At 44.0% G+C, this 21,593-nt stretch overlaps 1 protein-coding gene across 1 annotated transcript in view; it reads right to left on the bottom strand.

Moving 5' to 3' along the window:
- The window catches only part of LOC144167365 (neprilysin-2-like), a 70,737-nt gene that overhangs the window by 39,019 nt on the left and 10,125 nt on the right, over positions 1 to 21,593 (bottom strand). The window contains exons 6-11 of the mRNA XM_077696650.1: positions 17,718 to 17,908; positions 15,618 to 15,785; positions 14,697 to 14,780; positions 11,771 to 11,880; positions 9,373 to 9,607; positions 3,895 to 3,993 (exon numbers count right to left, since the gene is read on the bottom strand). Of these exons, the coding sequence (XP_077552776.1) occupies positions 3,895 to 3,993; positions 9,373 to 9,607; positions 11,771 to 11,880; positions 14,697 to 14,780; positions 15,618 to 15,785; positions 17,718 to 17,908 (887 nt within the window). The remainder of the gene's footprint in view (positions 1 to 3,894; positions 3,994 to 9,372; positions 9,608 to 11,770; positions 11,881 to 14,696; positions 14,781 to 15,617; positions 15,786 to 17,717; positions 17,909 to 21,593) is intronic.

Below are 21,593 nucleotides of genomic sequence, written 5' to 3'. Positions count from 1 at the left end.
AACAGGTTACACGGATGTTCGGGAGGAGTTGTAGTCGGTCCACAAAATGCAGTTTTCCCTCCAAAAACTACATCGTCTAGTTTTTCTGGTGTTGGTTGGGGACATTTGAGTTGGAGACAGGACGGAGAGGCGACAGAGCACGACGGAAGGGTGAAGGGGAACGACGTCGTGTCGGGCGGGAATCGCGAGGGAAGCTTCTGGCGTCATGAACGGGCGAAGGTTGGCGCGGAGGTCGCGAGTACAGGCGCTGACGAGGGGCGTATCCAAAGTAGGCGTCGCGCTCATACGGTGCGTAACCCCGGCGTTCGTCCAGCTGGCGTCACCGACAAAACCGCGAAATGTGCCCTCTGATGCCACAGTAATAACACACTGGCCGCTCGCTTGCTGGACGCGGTGGTCGCCACGCTGGGAAGGGAGGGGGCGACGGTGAAGGCGCAGAAATAGCCGTCAAGTGGCCATGAGTAGTAGGAGGGGGAATTCGCTCCATGGGCTGGGATGGTCTCGTAACAGCTTCGGAGTACGAATTGACGTGCGTAGGAGCAGGACAACAAGGCTGTGGAACGTCGGTCATGCACGCTAGCTCCTCTTTTATTAAGTCACGCAGCCCACGGGCTTGTACGGGAGTGTTCTGGGAGCAGGTAGTGTCACGCTGCTGTAGCTCCTCTCGTATGATTGTTCGGATTAGAGTACGGAGCTCTGAATCCGGAAGGGAGCAAGAACGCGTACAATCATGTTGGAGGCGAATAGACTGCAGGTGGTCCAAACGCTGGCAGATCGTGCGTACATCCGCAATGGTGGTAGGGTTTTGAACCACCAGAGCATTAAAGGCGAAAGGGGCGATCCCTTTCATGATGTGCTGCCCTTGGTCTGTTTCGGACATGTTACTGTCAGCCCGACGGCACAGTGCGATGACATCTTCGATGTACGACGCGTACGCCTTGTTCGGGAGCTGCACACGGACCGCCAGTTGCCTTTTGGCTTCATCCGACCGGTTCGAGGACGTCCTAAAAATACGACGCAGCTCTGAGACAAAGTAGGCCCAATCAGACATGTCTTTCTCATTATTGCGGAACCAGGTCTTCGCCGCTTCGATCAGAGAAAATGAGACGATCTGAAGTTTGAATCTGTCGTCCCATCGGTTGAATGCGCTTACCCGGTTGAACTGATCAAGCCAGTCTTCAACATCGTCACCGCGGAGACCAGAGAAAAACGGAGGTTCGCGCTCACGACCGGTGAGGGCAAAAACTGGCTGGACCGGGGCCGCAGCGGTGCTGCCCGACTGGCTGCTCTCGTGCTGCATGGCGGTGGTGGGCAGAAGCAACCTCCGACCTGAACGGAGCTCCAGTGGTGCGACTGCGAGAGGTAGACAGCGGGACGACCCAGCACCTCCACCACTTGAGAGAGACGGGTTGTTCGTTGAGGCCGCGTTTATTAGCTGCTGACTCCGACCGTTGCGAGGAGGCCGACCCCACGATGAAGATGATTATTCGCAGATGATAATCACGATGGGCGGCTAGCTGTGAGTGATTGAGGAGCGTACCCCTTGGTGACCAGAATGGATAATGATGATGCCAGGTTCACGGGGAACAGTCTCAATGCACATCCCTGATGCTCACACTTTATATATATATATATATATATATATATATATATATATATATATATATATATATATATATATATATATATATATATATATATAGGTAAGAGATAAGAAACCCTTTGCGGTTAACTTGTTTATTATAAATTAGTCCAACAGTTTCGGAAGTGGAACTTCCTTCCTAAGGGACAATCCCACAATGAACACAGAACCCTTATGCACACTGCTGAAGAGGGAGAGGAAGAGAGAGGAAGGAAGGAAGTTCCAGTTTTGAAACTGTTGGAGTAATTTATAATAAACAAGTTAACCGCAAAGTTGTTCTTATCTTTTACCTGAACGTTTCTTCTGGCCCGTTGCTAAACTCAGTGAAACCTATATAATATATATATATATATATATATATATATATATATATATATATATATATATATATATATATATATATATATATATATATATATATATATATATATATATAGTTAAGAGAAAAGGTTCCTGAGTATAAGGTTAACTGTACGATAGAGAAGTCACATCGAAAAACAACAATATTCTAACGTGTCGACCGGCGGCCGGTCTTTTTCAGAGATCGCGGGCAAAATCTGAAAAAGACCGGCTCGAAACGTTAGAATAAATATTGTTATGTATTTCAGTGTGGCTTCTCTATTATGTATATATATATATATATATATATATATATATATAAGGTTAGTAGAGACAGAGACACACGAGAAGGACATTAAAAATAAAAATAAAGAGTTTACTGCCGTTTCAGGGAGAGCTCTCCCTGAAACGTCAGTAAACTTTTATTTTTATTTTTAATGTCCTTCTCGTGTGTCTCTGTCTCTACTAACCTTATTTTTTCGCGCTGTGTGAGTTTTTGATTCCAGACTATATATATATATATATAGGGAACGAGAGGGCTTTGAAGATGGTCACCAGATAGAAATAATACTTTAGAGAAGGTAGCGGCCTCAGACCTCTGCCAACGTTTCGATAATGAGACAAGTCTCCTTGTCGAAACGTTGGTCGAGGTCTGAGGCCGCTACCGTCTCCAAAGAATTATATATATATATATATATATATATATATATATATATATATATATATATATATATATATATATATATATACATATATATACACGTATATATATATATATATATGTATATATAATGGGAAAACAGGGGCTCGGTGAAATAAGACAGAAAATAAGGTTTGGCAGTCAAGAAAACCTCGGAAAGCAAAGGGGAGGTTGTGGTCGGTCATAGAAACAGATGAAGATGTTTTTGAGTCAGAAAGAAAGTGGTAAAAAAATGCCCGCCGGGTGGGATCCGAACCCACGATCTCGAGAATACCGGTCTGGTGCGATAACCACTACGCTACCGGTGGGGCTGTTTCCCCACCACTTCCTCGGGTATTTATGTTAGGGTATTTTTTGTTTCCTGCACTTGGGGGTAGTAGCCAGCGCCACTTGGACTACTCGGGGTGAAGGTGACTTTTTTAACCCCCGGGCCGTGACTCGAGTGTCTACGACATGTCGAGAGTGGTCCACCAGCGTTGAAGCTCCCTTTGGCACCAAGACTGCCAGAACAGAGGCCCTCGCTAAGCATGTAGCGAATCAGAAATTGGGGAAAGGGGGGCTCGGTGAAATAAGAGAAAATGAGTGTTGGCAGTCACCGAAAACCTCGGAAAGCAAAGGGGAGGTTGTGGTTGGTCATAGAAACAGATGCATTTTTTGAGTCAGAAAGAAAGTGGTGATAAAATGCCCGCCGGGTGGGATCCCAACCCACGACCTCTAGAATACCGGTCTTCTTTCACCGAGCCCCTCTTTTCCCTTTTTCTGATTCGCTACATGCTTAGCGAGGGCCTCTGTTCTGGCAGTCTTGGTGCCAAAGGTAGCTTAAGAGGGTTCAACGCAGGTCGACCACTCTCGACATGTCGTAGACACTCGAGTCACGGCCCGGGGGTTAAAAAGAAGGTCCCCTTCACCCCGAGTAATTCCGAGTGGCGCTGGCTACCCCCCCCCTTTCACCACTGTGCTTTTTTGTTCATACCACATCTCGTCTTAATAAACGGCTGTTGCTTACTTAGTTCTCTCATAAATGTACTTGGGTTGCTTGGCCAACTGTAGTTGGCTATATCTGTGTAAACTTCGGGAAGATTGCCTGACACCCGGTAAGACAAGTGTTTCGTGCCACTGTGAGGCGGTGCGCTGACTGGAACTGGGTATTTCTAAATCTGCCCAAGACGTAACTCCATATATTTAGACGGATACAAAAGATATTCTTTCTCACCCTTCGTACGAGGACGTGCTTCGTCCACATGTCCACCCGTGTTATGTCCATCACTTGGTCGATAAAGGCCGACCGCACCTCCTCCGCAATCACGTCCGCCTGTAGATGTGGGGAAATGCAAAAATGGAGAAAGTTGTTATTGTGTAAAAATATCAGCGAACCCTGAACTCATTATAGTTTTTGCACGAGCCGACCAAACGCAAAAAAGAACTACAATTTAGCTATTTATCTCAAGATCGAGAAGTATTTCACCTTAAATTTATAGAAAAGTAAAAAAAAGCACCTTGTCTGTAAATAATTGATTGAAATGTTGACACAATTGAAAACCCGACGGACATGTGAAACGATTATAACTTTTCTCATGAAAGGTTGTTGGATTGTTTAGTTAGGGCTTTCTCGAGAGTGCTTTGTACCTGCTTTGGCTATGACCCAGACCAACGTGCCTGTGAAACCGAATGACCGCTGTGCACACAACAATCGCGAGACAGCGAAGATGTATGCACTTTCAATTACCAGTCGCAATTTTAACGGAATGCATCAACTGTGGAGACAAGGAATGTGCATCGATTTTCTGACGTGTTCTGAACTGTCGATTCGAATCCGGCGCTCAATGATGAAATCGAAGTTCGATAAAACCCACCACATATAGACAGCTCTAAGTTCAGTTTAGTTCAAGTCCAGTTAAAGAATAATAGGGTTTAAAAACGAAGGAAGGAATTCAAAGGCAATTGAGAAGGCAATGAATTTCTGGAACCGGTTGTTGCTGTTTTTGCACGCTTACAATGTACAGCGCTAAACAGAAAACAATGTTTTGGCATAACTGCCTTTACGTAGTTCTGGAGTAGGAGGAAGGATCTCCGAGATATTTATGCCCCAATATATTAGTTTTCTCTGGAGTAAAGTACAACAGGTTTTATGCTGTAAACAATCTCGTATCTTGATATTATGCGGGTACAATATACCCATTGAAGACAGAAAGTTTAAATGCGTCGAGGATTCTTAATCATAAATTCTGAAATGCAGTCGCGAGCATTGTTAAAATTGCGAGTTTATGCGTTGGCCTCCTTAACCAAGAACTTCGCAGCACCAACCATGTCACCGCTTGCAGAAGCACAAAAATGCTGAACTGCCAAATTTAACATACTTAATGGGTATGATAAACCAAGTGGAAATATTTGGAAGAAATGGTTTGAAGAAAAATTAGTTAAGTGGGCTGAATAAAAATAAAACAAACAAACAAAAATTTAAAATCTGCTGAGTTTCCTAGAAATACCTACTATGTGTAAGCATTCCTCTGCCGCTTGCCTCCATTTCAGGTTTTTTGCGCCGAGAATTCACTCTGCATTGCCCCTTTCGGCTCATTTTAGGCTTTTGCTTTTCGGCATGTTTTAACGGGCATTGTTTTTGTAGTCTTCGTTTGAGTGCGCTGTATAAGAAATACATCTTGAATTTGGTTAGGTAATTTTCAATATTTTTACTCTTTTTCTTGTACTTTCAAGTTCTCGAAAGTTCCTTCGACCTATGATGTTTATTTACACTAATAAAACAAATGAGTTCGTAAACTCTGGCAATTATGTTTTTTAGAAACTTCGATGCGTTACACAGTTGGTGCTTTTTCAAAATTGTTTAGCCCTGTTTTGCTGTGTTTTTTCTGAATTTTGCATTTTTGTTTCTGTCGTGTGTGTGCTTGGTGTTTATAGATTTTTCTGAATCTTTTGCTTCGCTTGATGTTTTTAATTTTGCATTTTGGGTTTTTAAAATTTGGGTCCTCTCGACGGACTATATCCATTGACATTTATAAAACGGGTGTTGTGAGAACGCCAATTGAACATTCTTTGTAAAAATGCACCTTTACACAATTGGCACAGCACAGTATTTAGCAAAGAATGCATACCGCACAGAAATAAAGAAACCAACAATATAGAACAAAATATAAGTGTTTCTCCTTTGCACCCCTTAATGTATTAAAGGGACACTGAAGTGAATTTGTCAAGCTCCCGTTTTTGCTTGCACTGCGTAGACTGGCTCAAATTAGCACACTTTTCATCGTTTATCCGGTTGACAAATCGGTAATTATTTTATAAAGCGCGAAAGAAGAAAAACTACCATGCGCGGTTTGCGGCGGCCGCACCAACTAAGGCTGTGACGTTGAGAGGAGGGGCGCCGTGATTGGACGATGCCCAAGGTTAGCAATCACACAAGTTTCGGTTTCGGTTTCGGTTCTGTAAAACATAACCAATGGCTTTGTTGGATGGGCATTCTCAATATCTCAGTAATCATCGTACCGCGCTTCTGCCATGTTGTCGGCTGTAAAATGCACAAGATAAGCCTCCCAGGACGGCTTGTAGTCGTAGCATTCACTAGCCGAGACCTACGCAGTGCATGAACGCCCTCCGCGTACCCGCAGACGCCCAAATGTCATGCGCTTTTCCCCCATATTTGGAGCTTTCCTCCCTCATGCCTGTATCGTAAAAAGCGTGTTCGCACCAGGCCAAGGGTCTGTTCATTCTGGCCTGTGCCCGCTGCCTGCAAGCAGTCGGTGCTTATGGCAACAGCACGCCAACGAGAACTCGCTAGCGCGCCAGTGCCAGCCTGCGCGCGTTTTGTGAACTAGTTCGGTAGCCATGAACGTTGCGGCCCCAAAAAAGGTGAACTCAATATAGAAAACATCGGCGGAAAACAAAAAAGTTAACTTACAAAAAAGGAAAGCACGTACCCGCGGGGATTCGAACTCGAGACTCGCGAAACATTTGCGGTGAATTCCTAGCGCCCCAGACTGCTAGGCCACGGAGCGGGACGCGAATGCCTTGCTAATATAGGGTATATATTGCACAACCGGTTTACACTTTTATTTAGTTTTGGCATTTCAAGCCGCTTAGGTGACTATTTGTTGTACTGCGATCGTGCAGTAAGCGTCGCCCGAGTTTCCACAGTAGCTCACGTCTAGCAATTGCATTTCGTAGACGGAAAAGCGTTCGCAGATGCGTAGTCGTTCTGCTGACCGCTGTGCTTGTTCGCCCAGCGCAAAAAAGTGCTTCCCGCGCCCTAGTTTTACGCTGTACGGTAAAAATATCAGTTGATTTTATTTGCTTAGTACCTATATTGACTTCGCTGACTCTTCTCCCGCCTTCAAGAGGCCTTATATTTTCCTACTGGCGTACCAGTCAGCGAAGCGTCGCATGTACAGCGCTTGTGTGAAGCGACCTTGACTTGGAGCTATATACAGTGTACAAACAAACCAAGTAAAGAAAGGCACATTCTCCCATTCACAAACGTGTCCTGGCTTCGTTTCAACTAAGCGAACGAATTGCGACCAAGCTATTTTTTTTAACCTCCTTGATTGCGACGACCCGCCGGCGGCCGGCGGACGAAACGCTGGGCCGACTGACTCTGTCGGCCGGGGAGCCGTGCAGTAGCGCAGCCGTGGCGCAGCCAATTGCCAGCTCATCCCCTCCTGACGTCACACGAAAACGCCACAGAAAATGGGCGAGCGTAAAGAGAGGAGGACAGTGTTTTCGAATTAGTTTTTCTACTAAATAAAATCGCGTAAACGCGCCTAGAGTGGTCGAAACATGGCCTGGGGACTCCGGACTACAATTTGCGCTAGTAATCCCGCAATGTTTACATATCACTTCAGTGTCCCTTTAATGTAATACATGAACAATCAAATGAACAAAAAATCTCGAAAAACTATTTCGGAAATAACCCCAACCGTACAACGCCTCGTCTGCGCACAAAAATGCCCATTTGGCCGAGCTAGAATATGTATCCGTTCTGAATCCGTTAATAGAACAAAGTAAAAATTTTGGTCCTTACGGTGTAATGGCGGTTATGGGTCAAAGAAAATTTTAAAAACAAAAATAAAGAGCAAATAAAAATAACACAAAGAACAAATGGTATAAAAATACCAATATAAATCTTGTACACAAACCTCCTCACGATGGCGTTCAAAATAAGGAACCCAGAAAAACAAACAGCAACAAAAGAGCAGCGACCGTGTAACACCCTGTATTTGACCAATACTGCACAGTTGCGACCTTGGAACATTGCCTAGTTTCAATAGTAGAAACAAATAGTAGAAAAATTTGCGCAAGTGAAATGCATAGAAAGCAGTAAACGTAAAATTAACTTACAGGAAACTTCGTTCGTACACTGCATTCACACGAAGACGACCAAAAACAGAAACTGGGAAAAACGAGCCTAAGCACAAAAAAATATGACAAAGCGCCAATTGTGTCCCCTGATACCTCTACAAAAATGCACAATCGTCAAATTGAATACTTTCAGTTATTTAGAGATTAAAGTCATTGGCATAATATAAAAAACTCAATACAATACCGTACGGAAATGACTTCCCCTAAGTTAAAGTTAGCCGTAAAGGAGCACTGACACGAAAATTTTACGTTGCACTTTTATTGCTTTTATCGATGCCTAATGGTCTGGCGAACCTGAAACAGCACTTCAAATACTTCAGCGCGCGATAGTTAATTATATTGAACGGCCTGAAAATCGTTTGTTTCAAATTCTCGCGCTTTCATCCCGAACGACGCATATGACAGAATCCCGGCCTGACCTCACCGCTTTGTGCGGACGTCACCGGCGCCCACTTGAGAGGGTGTTCCGCCCGCTCGCTGCTCGTGGGGCCACGCGTGAAGTGACGTCACGAGCTTTCGCCGAGCGCTGTCGCGTCACTTCTTTTGGCTTCACGGGGTGATGGCGCGCTGATGTCCATTTGCTGAGTGCCGCTCCGCGCGCTGCTCCGTCGGCGCGATAAATGAGATCCAATTGAACTATGTTCTTGGCGTCGCATGCCGCTCATATTTCAGCCAGGGTATTCTGTTGAGCGAAGGTAGCGAACTGTGCGATAATATTAACGCCGAAAATAGGTGTCAGTGCTCCTTCAAAAAAAATTACGCCCACTTCCCCTCGCGGGAACTCTGGTGTGATGCGACGCCGAGGGGGGTTCAAGCGCAAGCGGAGAGCAACCATCGACCGAAAGGCCGCCGGAGAGCGGCACACCGGTTATATGCGCAGCACGCCCGAAGGAAAGGAGACGGCGGAGAGAGTGCCGCGGCTATGACGCAACACAATCCAACGCAATCCACTTTAATCCAATCCAATCCAATCCAATCCAAGTCCAGCCAGGCCAAGCCAAGCCAAGCCAAGCCAATCCAATCGAATCCAATCCAATGCCCCTCGCGAGAGAGTGTTCGCTATCGGAGAGGAGAGGGGGAGAGTGGCTGCGGACAACAACGGACGCACGCGAACAATGGACGCACGCGGGCAACAACGCACGCACGCAGGAAGGACAGGGCCGCCGACAAGAGATGCTCTGAGCGTCGCATCTAAAAGTCGCAGTCTAGACAAGCGACAAAAGGATGTTGATGCGCTCGCAGACAATAATCGCAATTTGTGCACACTTTCCGCTGCAGAGGTTGCACAGCGGCCATTCTTTCGACGATTTCTCATTAACCGTACCATAAGTTCGGAGAAGAGCGGCGTCACAGTGGCGGCCCTCTCAATGGCCACCATGGTCAGGCTGGGCAGCACCTTTTCGGCCAGGCGCAAGCACAGCCTCGACTTGGTCACCGCACGCGACCGCTTTCGGCGCGTAATCAGGAACATGGCGGGCTCCCAGAATGCATCCTTGTCCTCCAAGAACGGTGACAGGTAGACGGTTGTGTGAAACGCCATGTAGGCGTAAACATCAGCCCTGCACGGTAACACCACAGGTTTCGTCAGCAAACGTGCCAGTAACCCACATTTCGAATGTTTTCCATCTAATGTATTTCAACCTTGCAATAAACCCCGTGATGGAGCTTACACAAATTCAAGCGTAAGTGTAAAGCACGTTTCTTTACTCGGAGAAGTTGTTGGTTGGGTGGGAAGGCGTGACGAAAGAAAAAGAGAACCTAGGCAGAGGCCAATAAGTATTAGTAGGCAAATCGCCTATTTTTAGCGCCTACAGGCGCTCCAACTGAGCACCTAAGTGATTGACGCGTGCAACGACAGCTCCTCACCGCTTCTTTTATTTCTTACTGATCTCTATGGCGGCCCCAGTACTTGGCGCATGCAACAGCTTTTCGCCGTTTTTTTTATTGCTTAGTGTTTTCTATGAGTATCCCAGTTCTTGACGTATGAACCGACAGCATCTCAACGTTTCTATTAGTGCTGAGTCATTTCTATTAAGGCCTCACCGAGGTAACCGGTGTGTGCATCCTCAACGCTCTATGCAGTATGCTTTCACCGCGTACAAAAAGGTCGTGAGTAATGCGTGCTACGGGCTTCATTCTTTGTTATCAGAACACCAATGCTGCCCCGGGTAAAGCCTTCCAAGCGATGCTTTTCTGAAAAGTAATGAAGCCAAGCTTTTGAGGGATCCATGCACAGCGTTCCAAGGCGTGCATGAAGTCTTATTGAAGTATTGACTATAGTGCCCTGGCGCAATGATATTTTGACATCAAACTCGTCATATTCGCTGCCACACCTACCAAGCTCTATCTCGCCTACCACGTCGTACCAAAAATTTGTGTGAATTTGTGAATCCGACTCGAAAGAATAGGCGTACATGATGTTTAATGGGGGTATGCATTATAGTGCTGTAGGGCCTCTGTGTTTTGATTCCTCCTGTATTGTGCACAAAAAAAACTAAACCCCAGGACGTACGTGTACAGTGGTCAAGCCAACTTTAGAAAGGATCGGTGCAATGCGATTTTTATGTCCTTTGCAGTACTTAAAAGTTCAACAGACTATCCCTACTTCGGCATCAGATGGCTTATATTGCCTCTAGAAAAACGTGTCTAGCAGTGCAAGCATAGGTAGTAGTGAAGCGCGCTTTCCTGGGGCTCACTGTATGCCAAAGCGGCTGATACAAAGCGGCTAATTTGAAAGCGGCCAATTCTGGGAGTTTCAGCAAATATTCGATTGCTTTCAGTAATTGTGAACGACATACATATGTATATTGGGATATTCGAATGAGCAAGAAGACCGAATACGATGGTTTGTTATAAGCTTCCCACAAACATTTTTACCACTTTACCCGACTGGGCGAAGCTTGGTCTTAAAAAAAACCATTGCGGAGGTTCAAAGATTTATTAAACTTGTTCGTCATTCAACGTGAATGACCATTTGCAGTCCTACATTTTCTAATTTAAGCACGCCATACAATTGCACAAGCGTTGCGTTGTTACGTTCACTGTAGTACCATAAACAGATAGCTTGGTAGCAGTTGTACAGCCTTTGCTGCGTTTGCGACTTTTTTCTAGTTTGAGTATTATACCGTGTCGTCGATATGAACGGCTCTTTTGGGAAAAACCGCATAGCTTCATTAGGCATGAGTAGTGTTCAGGTAAGAACTTAACATTATCATTGAATTCCGGGGGATGAACACCTAAATGCTCGATTACAGGGGCACAGTAAAACTCGAAAAAAAACAATGATTCTGATTAAAGTACGTATTGTTTGAACGTCGGTGGAAATTTAATGCAAAAATAACGTACTATACACCGAGAAACCACCACCCACCCCTGTTCCTCGTCTTTGCATACCTAAAACTGAGGTTTGGAGATGCATATCCCAGGACTTTTCTAATAAACACATAACGAATGTCGGAATACAATTATTTGAACAAAGCAGGGTTGAGTAAATAAAACAGGAGCCTGAATCATGCCAGTGAACGTGTACCAAACATTACAAAATCACTCCTTCGACGATCAATTAGCACGGGTGCCCATTGCTCCGGCCTTGGTTATCTCCAGGGGTTTGACCGGGATATATAAACTGCTTTTATGTATATCGTAAATATCACTACCTATTAGACCTTATGGGAGGCCGTGTCAAGTATTAAGAGCGAACTGTAGGAGTGGCGTGTGCTTACGGTGACGATTTCAATATATGTTTAACTTTCTTCAGGTAACCTGGATTTTTTATAATAATCATGGCGCCGTCCTCTGTGTACTTCTTCACTCCGGTCATCTTATCCAGCATCTGCAAAGGAAAGAAAGTCCTGTTCACTGAACTCCACAATGTTAAAGACGGAGTCTACATAGTTGAAACCGACATCGGCTAATTGTACTTGTTTTGATGTCGGACCCAGGGCCATCCGCCTATAGCTTCAGGTAACCTGGAACAGCGTACACTATTGCGTAAATTGAAATTTTTCGCGCAAGCGAAAACTGGACATTCCGAAAGTCATAGATGACCTCAACTGATTCGTAAATTTTATTCAAAAACTGTTTGAGAGCTGCGAGTAACGTTTCAACAAGTGCGCCTACCTCAAATTTTGAAATTACATTGTTGTAAACAGTTCCAAAACTTGTTGAGCAGCGCATCGGTTGCATCGAAGAGAGTTTATGACACTCAGATGAAATATAAAACTCGTAGGCAAACGACGACTTTTCGACCGCGCGCAGTAGCCCGTAGCGTCTGCTGCGCACCTATGACGCTCAAATGAGGTGCATGGTGAGAGCAAGAGAATGGGGAATTGTGCGACACCTGCACCTGCCAGCAGTCAGAGCGTAATGTTCATTTCCTGAAACATTGAACAATCTTCGACCATAATGAAAGTTGGGCAAAAACTGTACGTCTGGTGTTTATTTTGCTGCTGTTTTATTAAAATTGAAACGGATTTATTGCTGGCTCAATGCGAGAGGGACACTTTCTTTGTGTTTACAAATTGCATCTAATAAAGCAATAAAACTAGGGCTGGATGACCCCCATTATTACAGATGTCGACAAGTTACCGACTGAGATATTTATTTCAAAAGCAGGTTCGTGGGGCAGGCAAGGGAGAAAAGGATAACAGCGAACTTGCCACAGAGATGACACCAAAAATCCATTCGGTATGGGCCTGAGCGGTGTTTTTACAACGTTTATGATAGGTTTGATGTGGCTGTCATTGAGAAATGCTGTGACTGAGCAAGGGCGACATACGCACGTGGTGCAAAAGGCCTTCCTACATTAGTACCAGTGATTATAACGGCTAAGGCAAACGCTGTAACTAAAAACGAAGGATTGAAGCTTTATGCTCACAAAACTTTATGCTCACTTTCACAACTTCATCTTACATGAGTGTGGAGTGTGAGTGGACATGACTAAGACACCTAAGCTTCCTCACTCCAATGTGGCTGTTGACTCGTGTATGGGGACAAGAAGCCACATGGCAAGAAAAACCATACACGAAAAAAAAATTAGTGGTTTCTCAATCCCATTCTTTTTCATATGAGCTAGCTCGCCAGTTGAAAACTATTCGTTAAGCTCTCGCCCTCTATTTCAGAAGCCCTGGCCGCAATATGAGCATTACACTACCGCAACTAGAGCCAAATGCCGAGATGCCGTAAAATACGCGATCAGCAGCGTATGAACGTAAATTTTAAATGACAATAGCTTGCGGATTGAAAGTTGGGACTACTTTTCGCTGATGGGGCTAATGGGGGTGCCCACGTGGATAGTCCATGTGTTAGGTTTACCAGAGATAATTTGTGCATTAGTTGAGGAAATTCAAACAAAACTGTAATCGATGCCCTGTTCGAACACAATTTGCCGCACGAATGCACTGATAAGACATGACTCAAACTATGTGGGTTATATTGCAGCTCCCAAATTGTAACTGGCATATTGTAAAGATTGCCTCTCACTAAATGTTCGCGCGTTGATTGTAATGGAAGCTGTCCGTGAAATAAAAAGGTTTAGTACCGACTTTTAAGCCAGTCGTGAAAACTACTGAAAATTAACATAACCTATGAAACTTCACTTTTCAAAAACCTTTCAGTAAACAAAGTGGGCAGCGTCGGTTTATAGCCATCTATTTGATTGGTACCTAGTTTCGTGCGCCTCAAATGGGAAGCCACGCATTTTCAAACTATGCGGGCGGGCACTGAGCCTCGACAGAGAGATGTGTAAAACGGCGGCGCACGAAAAAAAATGACCATCGTTTTTTCTATAACTCTGCATTATATAGCAAGATAAAAAATTGGCCGATGACTGCGATACTCCATAATGCGAAATCGACAGCTTTTTTTTATAACTCGGCACGACACAGCAAGATAAAACATTGGACGATGATTACGATACTCCATAATGCGATATTTGACCGCCGCGCGAACTCCAGTCCTCTCATTTACGGCGCATAGCTGTTGCGTGTCCAAAGTGATCCCGCCATCAGCGGTCGCAAGACGGCGCGCGCTACGGTGACGTTATCTCACAGCGCGTAGCCGCTGCCGAGCATGCCTCGGTCTGCCTCGGCATACCGCCTTCCCCCTCACAATTTCGACATGCTTTTCCCGTCCGCTTCCCTTCTCGGTCTATTCCGTCTGTCTTCGGTGTCCTCTTCGTTCGCTCGGTCACAACGAAGCCGACAGAGACGGACAACTAGATACCACAGGAGTGCTGGCTTAAGAACTGTACTCTAGAAACCTTCTTGCAAGTACACTTTTCCGGTCGCAATCTTAATGCAGCCAGCGTTCTCAGCGTTCCCACAGACACGCATTAATGGCTACTGATTTTAGCTGACTTATTACAAAGTTTAACGCACCGACGCTACACAGGCGATGAGGCGCGCCGTAGTTGTGGGCTCCGGACTAATTTTGACCACCTGGGGATCTTTAACGTGCGCCGAAATCTCGAACACACGGGTGTTTTCGCTGTTCGCCTCCATCATCTCTACGGATGTTAAAACTAAACTAATTTGTCAACGCTATCAAGGATTTGAATTTTGAGTTCTGCAATATTCTCCATTAAGGCAACAATAGTTCAACGAGGCTAGCCTTCATTTTACACTGGGATTAAAGTTGCTATCGGATTACCGGACGGAACATAGACACGGCGCTGTATTCAGCCAGGAGGTAGTTGAACATCCGTTCCGATGAATTGCTCGCCAGCGTCGACATCTGAAATGGTTAAAGAAGCATACAAATCCTCACATTGCCACATGCCCCAAACCCGGTCTTAAATAACCACATGACTATAAAAACTAGGTGTTCGTTTTAAAATATTTTACAGACATGAAACAAAGTGACAACCAAATATACAGCATTTGTGAAATATTATTTATATTGAATGAAAGACCTATTTTGTTATCTAAAAAGAAAGAACCCTTCACTGTGCTTTGGTGTTAATGTTTTTTCGGACACAATGTTTGCGCATGTTGAAACTAATAGCAAAAATATCGATCTGGAGCAGTACCGTTACATCAGCCATCATAAAACTCTTCGCCTTAAAGTATACGCAAAGAAATATGGTTTGGTAATATTCATTCTGAGGAAGGGGTACTACATGATACACGTAAATGCTTAAGCATTTCTTTGCGAATTTGAAAAAAAAGTGCGAACTTCCTGTAAAGTTTGAACGCAAAGGGACAAGCGGTTCCCTCAGGAAACATTTTTATTCAAAAACGCCCATTCATTGACGTTACACCCTGTACGTATCTCGCAACCGGACCACCCAGCAGATCGACTAGGTATCTCTTTGCCTGCGGAGGGTGTGAAGGTGGTCCAGTTAATTTATGCCAAAACTTTGTTGGCTTAACCTTTGCCGAAAGTATAAGTTGAAACTGACCGTGAATGCCATTGGCCGTATTTCTAAAATAACTTGCTAACCGCAAAAAAAGAGGAACATTGTACACACTCCTTCAGTTCCGCCCAATTCCAAAGTGGTGGTCACCAAACGTGCAAGCGTCGATTGAGTTCTTACGCAAGAAACACGTGTCGCTTCCCCCAACCACAAACCTTGGCCAAGTCAATGGCAACGGCCGCCAGGGCAGTGCACAGCGGTGGCTCCTGGCTTCCCGGAAGAAGCACTGTTGTTACAAACTTGCAAGCCAAGTCCGTCAGTGAATTGTTCTTCATCTTGTGCATAGCATCCATGCGGCTTACAAGGCAATCACCCTCCTCGAACTGTTTGCAGAAGTAAGCAAGCGGAGTGCACGTCAGGTCGTCATAGTTTAGTGTAACTCGTCATCCAGACTCATAATAAAGCCCCTAGGCGTTATAAAAGTGGTTGCGGGTTTCAGAGAATAGTCGGAAACGAAAATTAGAACAAAGGCTTCACATACGCGCAGTCTTGATTAGTTTTGATAAAAAAATGCCGCATATCTGTTTTCTTCCTAGAAGGTACGTGGAAAAACCATAGTGGTCTACCGCCACGGGCACATAACTCCTCTCCTATCTCTCCATCCTATCCCTTACGCTCTCTTCTTCCCTTCTCCCATCTCCCATGATAGATGCAAAGTAAGTTTCTTCAACTCAGTTTAGTTTCGCCTCGTTGGCACTGCTCGCGCACGCTCTGTCTTGGTACAACTCTTGTCCTTCATTATTTTTTATTTTTTTAATACTTATTGGGGATCACAATTCAGTCCAAGCAGGAGGGCATAATACGATGCAAAGAGCAATACTATAAAACATATACGACCAACAATGCACGGTTACCCAGTATCGGAAGGAAAAATGATTCAGTTTCCAGGTTCCAGTCTGAAATAGTGGGAGGGAAAAGCGAGAATTTGAATTTGTCGGTTCTCGCGTAGTACGGAGTTAGTGCGTTTGGTTGATGATGTCTTGTCGATCTTGTGTTTAAGAGAAAAAGAAAAGGGGTTGGATCAAGGACCAGTTTGCGATTATATAAAACCGACAGAAAATCAAGGTGCGATTTCTTTCTTGAATCCTGAAAGGAAGAAACATTATTAGCTAGCCTTAGGTCTGAAGGGGAGTCCGTTCGCAAAAAACTTATAATTCTTGTTTTCCTTTCAACCGAACAAGGAAAATTCTGTTTTTAGTGTTCGCGTTTACCTCGCCTGTTTTTATCCCTTTTATTTTAGCGTGTTTGTAGGTGGTATCGTAAAAGTAGCTACCATGCATAATTTATTTAAATATGTATAATGTATAATTTATACATGTATAATGTAGACATGCTACCATGTATAAATAATTTAAAGAACGCTGGTATCCTCCTTTAGGAACTTACAAATACCATTACAAACGCCTCGGGTTTCCTCTGCGCTCAATAATGTGGACACTTATGAGCCTCGTGAGTAGCTTCATTAGATTGTATTCGTCCTGCCTATATCGACTGTGTTTTACACTTTTTCACTTTAACCAAGAGACTGGGTGGAGTGGCAAACATTCGTTGGAAAAGACCGAAATTTTCACGGGTCGTATGCCATAATTTAGCAATTTCTCCAGAAACCCCTCAAAAGTAGAATAGCTATCCCGAAAATTAGATGTTAATAGTTTGGTAAACGAGAGCACGTTGTTTAGCACAAGAGTCATCAGGGTGGATGCTGGACTGGGCCCTTCCCGTTATCAACCTAGAAAACAACAAAAAAATTAGCTCGAAAAAAAGCTAGAACTCAAAATATTGTGAAACAAAGTTATTCTGTTTGAATTGTTCAACGATCGTGCCTTGTTTCACGTCCTTCTTTCACGTGCGTAACTTGTTTACTAGGAAATATGCAACCAACTTGTTACATGGCTAAAAACTATTAAAAAAGTGACAAGTGTTGACAACCTGTCACAGCGCGTCTTGCTAAATACCAGTTGGCATTTGTATTTTTTCGTTTCCAAATTTCTCAGCTCTAACCATAAGAAGGAGTAAACAGCAAATTGAGAACCTGGCAAATGCGAATGTACTTCACTGCCCCCAATTTTCTCTGGGTCCTGGTTCATTAAACCCAAAACAGACAAGTTGTGAGTTTGCTGAGCGTGCCGGTGCGTGCTGCCGTGAATGTTTCCCTCTGCACTCACACTAAAGCTATACCAAAGCAGCCCATAGACACTTCATTTGGCAAGGTTCTGCTGCTGAATAAAGTGAGAATGTCTGTATCGTCAGCTCACCGCGATAAGCTTCGCAGAGGAATTTCTCGGGTCCATATTCATCTGCAGGGACATCAAGGGTGCGTTGTCCAGCTTTAGCAGCAAAGTTGCTGCTGCCCGCAACACGTCGTCGATTGTGGCTGCTTCGCCCTTTGTCACGTCGACGTCCAGAGATTTTAGCGTGGTTTTCAGTTCTTCGTCTTTCACCACACCTGGTGGGGATCCGTAAAATGGCCTTAAATTGTGTAATGCATTACAAAGGTACAAACACGAAATATATGTCATGAAAAGACATGTCCTGAATGCATCTCGCAACAATAAATAAGCTTGACCTAAAACTTGGAGATACTGGTTTCTTTTTTGTGCTGCACGTTTGGAGGAAGGTTTATTTGTGGGTGCATACTTACACTTTTGAATTCACCAGCCTTCGGCAACCTAAACGCGAACATTGCGGCCTCTCTCTGTGTGTATATATATTATGTAGGCAAAAAACTAAATTCGGCAAGATTGGCTGTCACAGGAAAAAACAAGTTTGTAATTGATTAATGCAAAACGGCAGCACTCCTCAAGTCTGGGTTATTTTCAGTGAAATTTGACCATAAATGTTATTCGCGGAGTAATTTCACCGCACAGACCACGAGGTCTCCACATTAAACTGCCTGTAGACGTCTATTTACTGTCGCAACAATCTATATGAGTGTGATAAGACCTATTTTGTACTGGTAAAGACCAATTATCTTGTATAAGAGAAACTCTTCGTGATGAAATTACTGACCACCGAGTGCTAGATTCTTACCACCCCTTATTCATTCGCTAATAAGCAACAAAGGTAATACGAATGCATAATATTAAAAACACAGATGGTGACAAAAATGAACTGCGCGGTAACTGAACTTCCAGGCTTCTTTTAGAACGAGTTTAAATCTCGCACACCTCATAAAGTTGCACAATTTCCCGTGAATTCTTTGGGCAGGTTGAAGGCACTTGTGTACCTATGAATTCCTTCAAATCAAAAACAAACACTCCCTTATCTACAACGGTAAAACATTGCAACTGAAAAAGAGCGTAATAAAGTGCCCCTTAACGCAAGAGTGAATAGGCATGGAATTAATATAAAGAATACACTCGTGATTCCGAAAAAGGAATCAAACACGCTGAAAATTATAATTATACGCTGCCCACTTCGCGAGAATCTGAAGGAAAACGTTTGGCGAGCAATTGCCCTTAACTTAAAGATATAAACATTTAGTTACTCTAAAGCATCCAAATGGTTGCAGTGTTCTCAACGAATCATGCCTTGATATGTCGAACAATCTATTGAGGGCTTTCTTTGTCACAAACACACACTTGACGAATCTCGCGTGATCTTTATTTGTGCGTTAATGCGCCCAAGTGACTCCGCTGGTGTTACTGTTGCCGGTGTACTCGTGACCATTGACAGGCTCCCTCTAAACTACATCCTTGAACCTGATGACAGCAGCATAGAAAGTGGTAAATTGAGCCCCCCTCCCCCTGCAACCGTCGTTTTTTTTCTGGCCAATACCGTTTCAACAATCACTGTACAACAGCTGCATTCGTGAAGATTGGAGATGTGGTACTGTCGCTCTCACATGAAAGTGTCATGTGCCGTTCTGTCCAAACTACACCCACCCGATTTCGCTAAGATCAGTTTACTGCGAATTCCTGCGGAATATAACGTAGCCTTACAATACTGGTCACGTCGACGAAAATAATTTTTTCATTCCAAAATCAGCGCGGCTGCTAAACACAGCGGTTCTGCCAAATGCAGTTCGTCCCACCAACCAAAGATTTACGTCTTCATGCAGAAATTGCTTGACACTGATGTGTTACTTATTCACTTGTCGAAAGCAATCCAATGTGTACCCCATAAGGAAATAATTACAAATTTAAATAGCTAAAGTTGGACGAATCTACCTAGTTAATTGATGAGGTCTTATCCGGTCTTTCTTAATCAGTGACTATAAATTATAATCTCTCGGCTACCTGTTCTGTTAGATCAGGGGTGCCAAAACGGCCTGTGTTAGGCCCCGGGTTTTATATACTTATATAAACCTTTTTTTTTCATATATATATATAGTTCCACTTTATTTATTTCTTGCCAAATACTTTATCTGTTTCAATGACCAACCACATCCTCCCCTTTGCTTTACGAGGTTTCTTGACTGCCAACCGCTATTTCTGTCTTATTTTCAACGAGCCCCTCATTTCCTATTTTGATTCGCTATATATATATATATATATATATATATATATATATATACATACATATGCATATATTGTGAGAATTCGCGGCGTTCCATTAATGCCATACACAGTGCAAGCGGTACCGCCACTATCATGGCCAGTGTGAGCACCGAGGGGTACGCTTCCCAATCTCTTGTACTCACGCCCCATCGCCATCACCATCTGTAAATATATATATATATATATATATATATATATTGTGAGCATTCGCGGCGTTCCATTAATGCCATACACAGTGCAAGCGATACCGCCACTATCATGGCCAGTGTGAGCACGGAGGGGTACGCTTCCCAATCTCTTGTACTCACGCCCCATCGCCATTACCATCTGTAAATAGTCACCATCATCATCGTTGGGCTCGCGCTTCGCGGAACGTTCGCTCCGAGCAGGACAGTAAACGTCGTCTACGAGACCTCGTTCCTCGCTCGCTCAATATATACACGCACGAATGACATAGTCACTAATATAACGTAAAACATGTGGCCGCATGCTTGCAGACTCATAATCAGTTGCGGATGATCTAGCCATTTTGTAAAACGAATGAACTCCCCTTAGTGAGGGATGTGTTTGTAGAAAATGCGAATAACTCCAGAAAAACAAAGAGCGTGGTTTCATCCTCTCTGGTAAGCTCTCCGGCTCACCTGTACGCGGTGCGCAGCGGAATTATTGAACGAACATGTTTTTTCAAATATCTCGGTGTTATTTTTACTTCCAATTTAATCTCGATTATGCACAGTGGACCTACTACTAAGAAGGCGCTGAAAAACTCCGCTTGATTGACCGTCATTTAATTATTTGCCACTGTGATACAAGCTTCCCGCATACATTTCCATTATGTGACAGACTCTCCACTATGCCTCAATTACGTAGAATCTTACGTAGCGAATCGTACTAAATGTATTTGAATCCATTCAAAATAGAGCTGCCAGTTTTATTTGGCGCCTTCTTTCTGCCCATCCAAGTGTATCTGCAGTAACAAATCTTTTAACCTTGCGAATCTTACCACGTAACGGAAACATTTTCTTTAATCGTGTTTTTGCTCCCTATGATTAATCTTATTTTGTATATTCACATTGTGCCGGTACAATACGTTACCACGTGAAATTACAAGAAACCAGTGTATGACATACATAAATGTGTGTCTCCCACTTAAAGTGGCTCCCATCCAGAGGTGATGGAACCACACCATTGCGCCATATGTTAGCATGAATAAAATTCGGTTCTTCTAGACAGCAAAGCCTGTCACAGGCATTAGTCTGTAGTGGATATAGAGATCTGCCTTCATTTTTTGGGCCTGCCAACGCGTCTCAGGCGAAGAAAATTAGAGCTGAGACAAGCACGTTTCTTCTCGACCTCCCTCGAAGACTGACCACATAACGAACTAAGTATAACATGAGTACATAGTACGGGCCGTACGCGTTACCAGCGCTTAGTTATCCCGAGCATGCTGAATGATGTACACGACTCGTTGGATGTACGCATTCAACGAGTAAGGGAAAACGGTTCATTTCAACTCAAGAAACCGTTTCTGTAAAGGGGCTGAAAATTTGTGCGCGACGGGAAGTCACGAACTTGAGGTTTCATTGCAGTATCTTTCATCGCGCCATGGCTGCCTCAACATCATGCCTCAAC

This window comes from Haemaphysalis longicornis, unplaced genomic scaffold, assembly GCF_048455015.1.
Source record: "Haemaphysalis longicornis isolate Haplotype H1 unplaced genomic scaffold, Haemaphysalis longicornis Haplotype H1 scaffold_2, whole genome shotgun sequence".
In the NCBI taxonomy this organism is placed as follows: Eukaryota; Metazoa; Arthropoda; class Arachnida; order Ixodida; family Ixodidae; genus Haemaphysalis; species Haemaphysalis longicornis.
The sequence above is the reverse complement of the archived record's forward strand: the minus strand, read 5'-3'. Positions and strand labels throughout refer to the sequence as shown.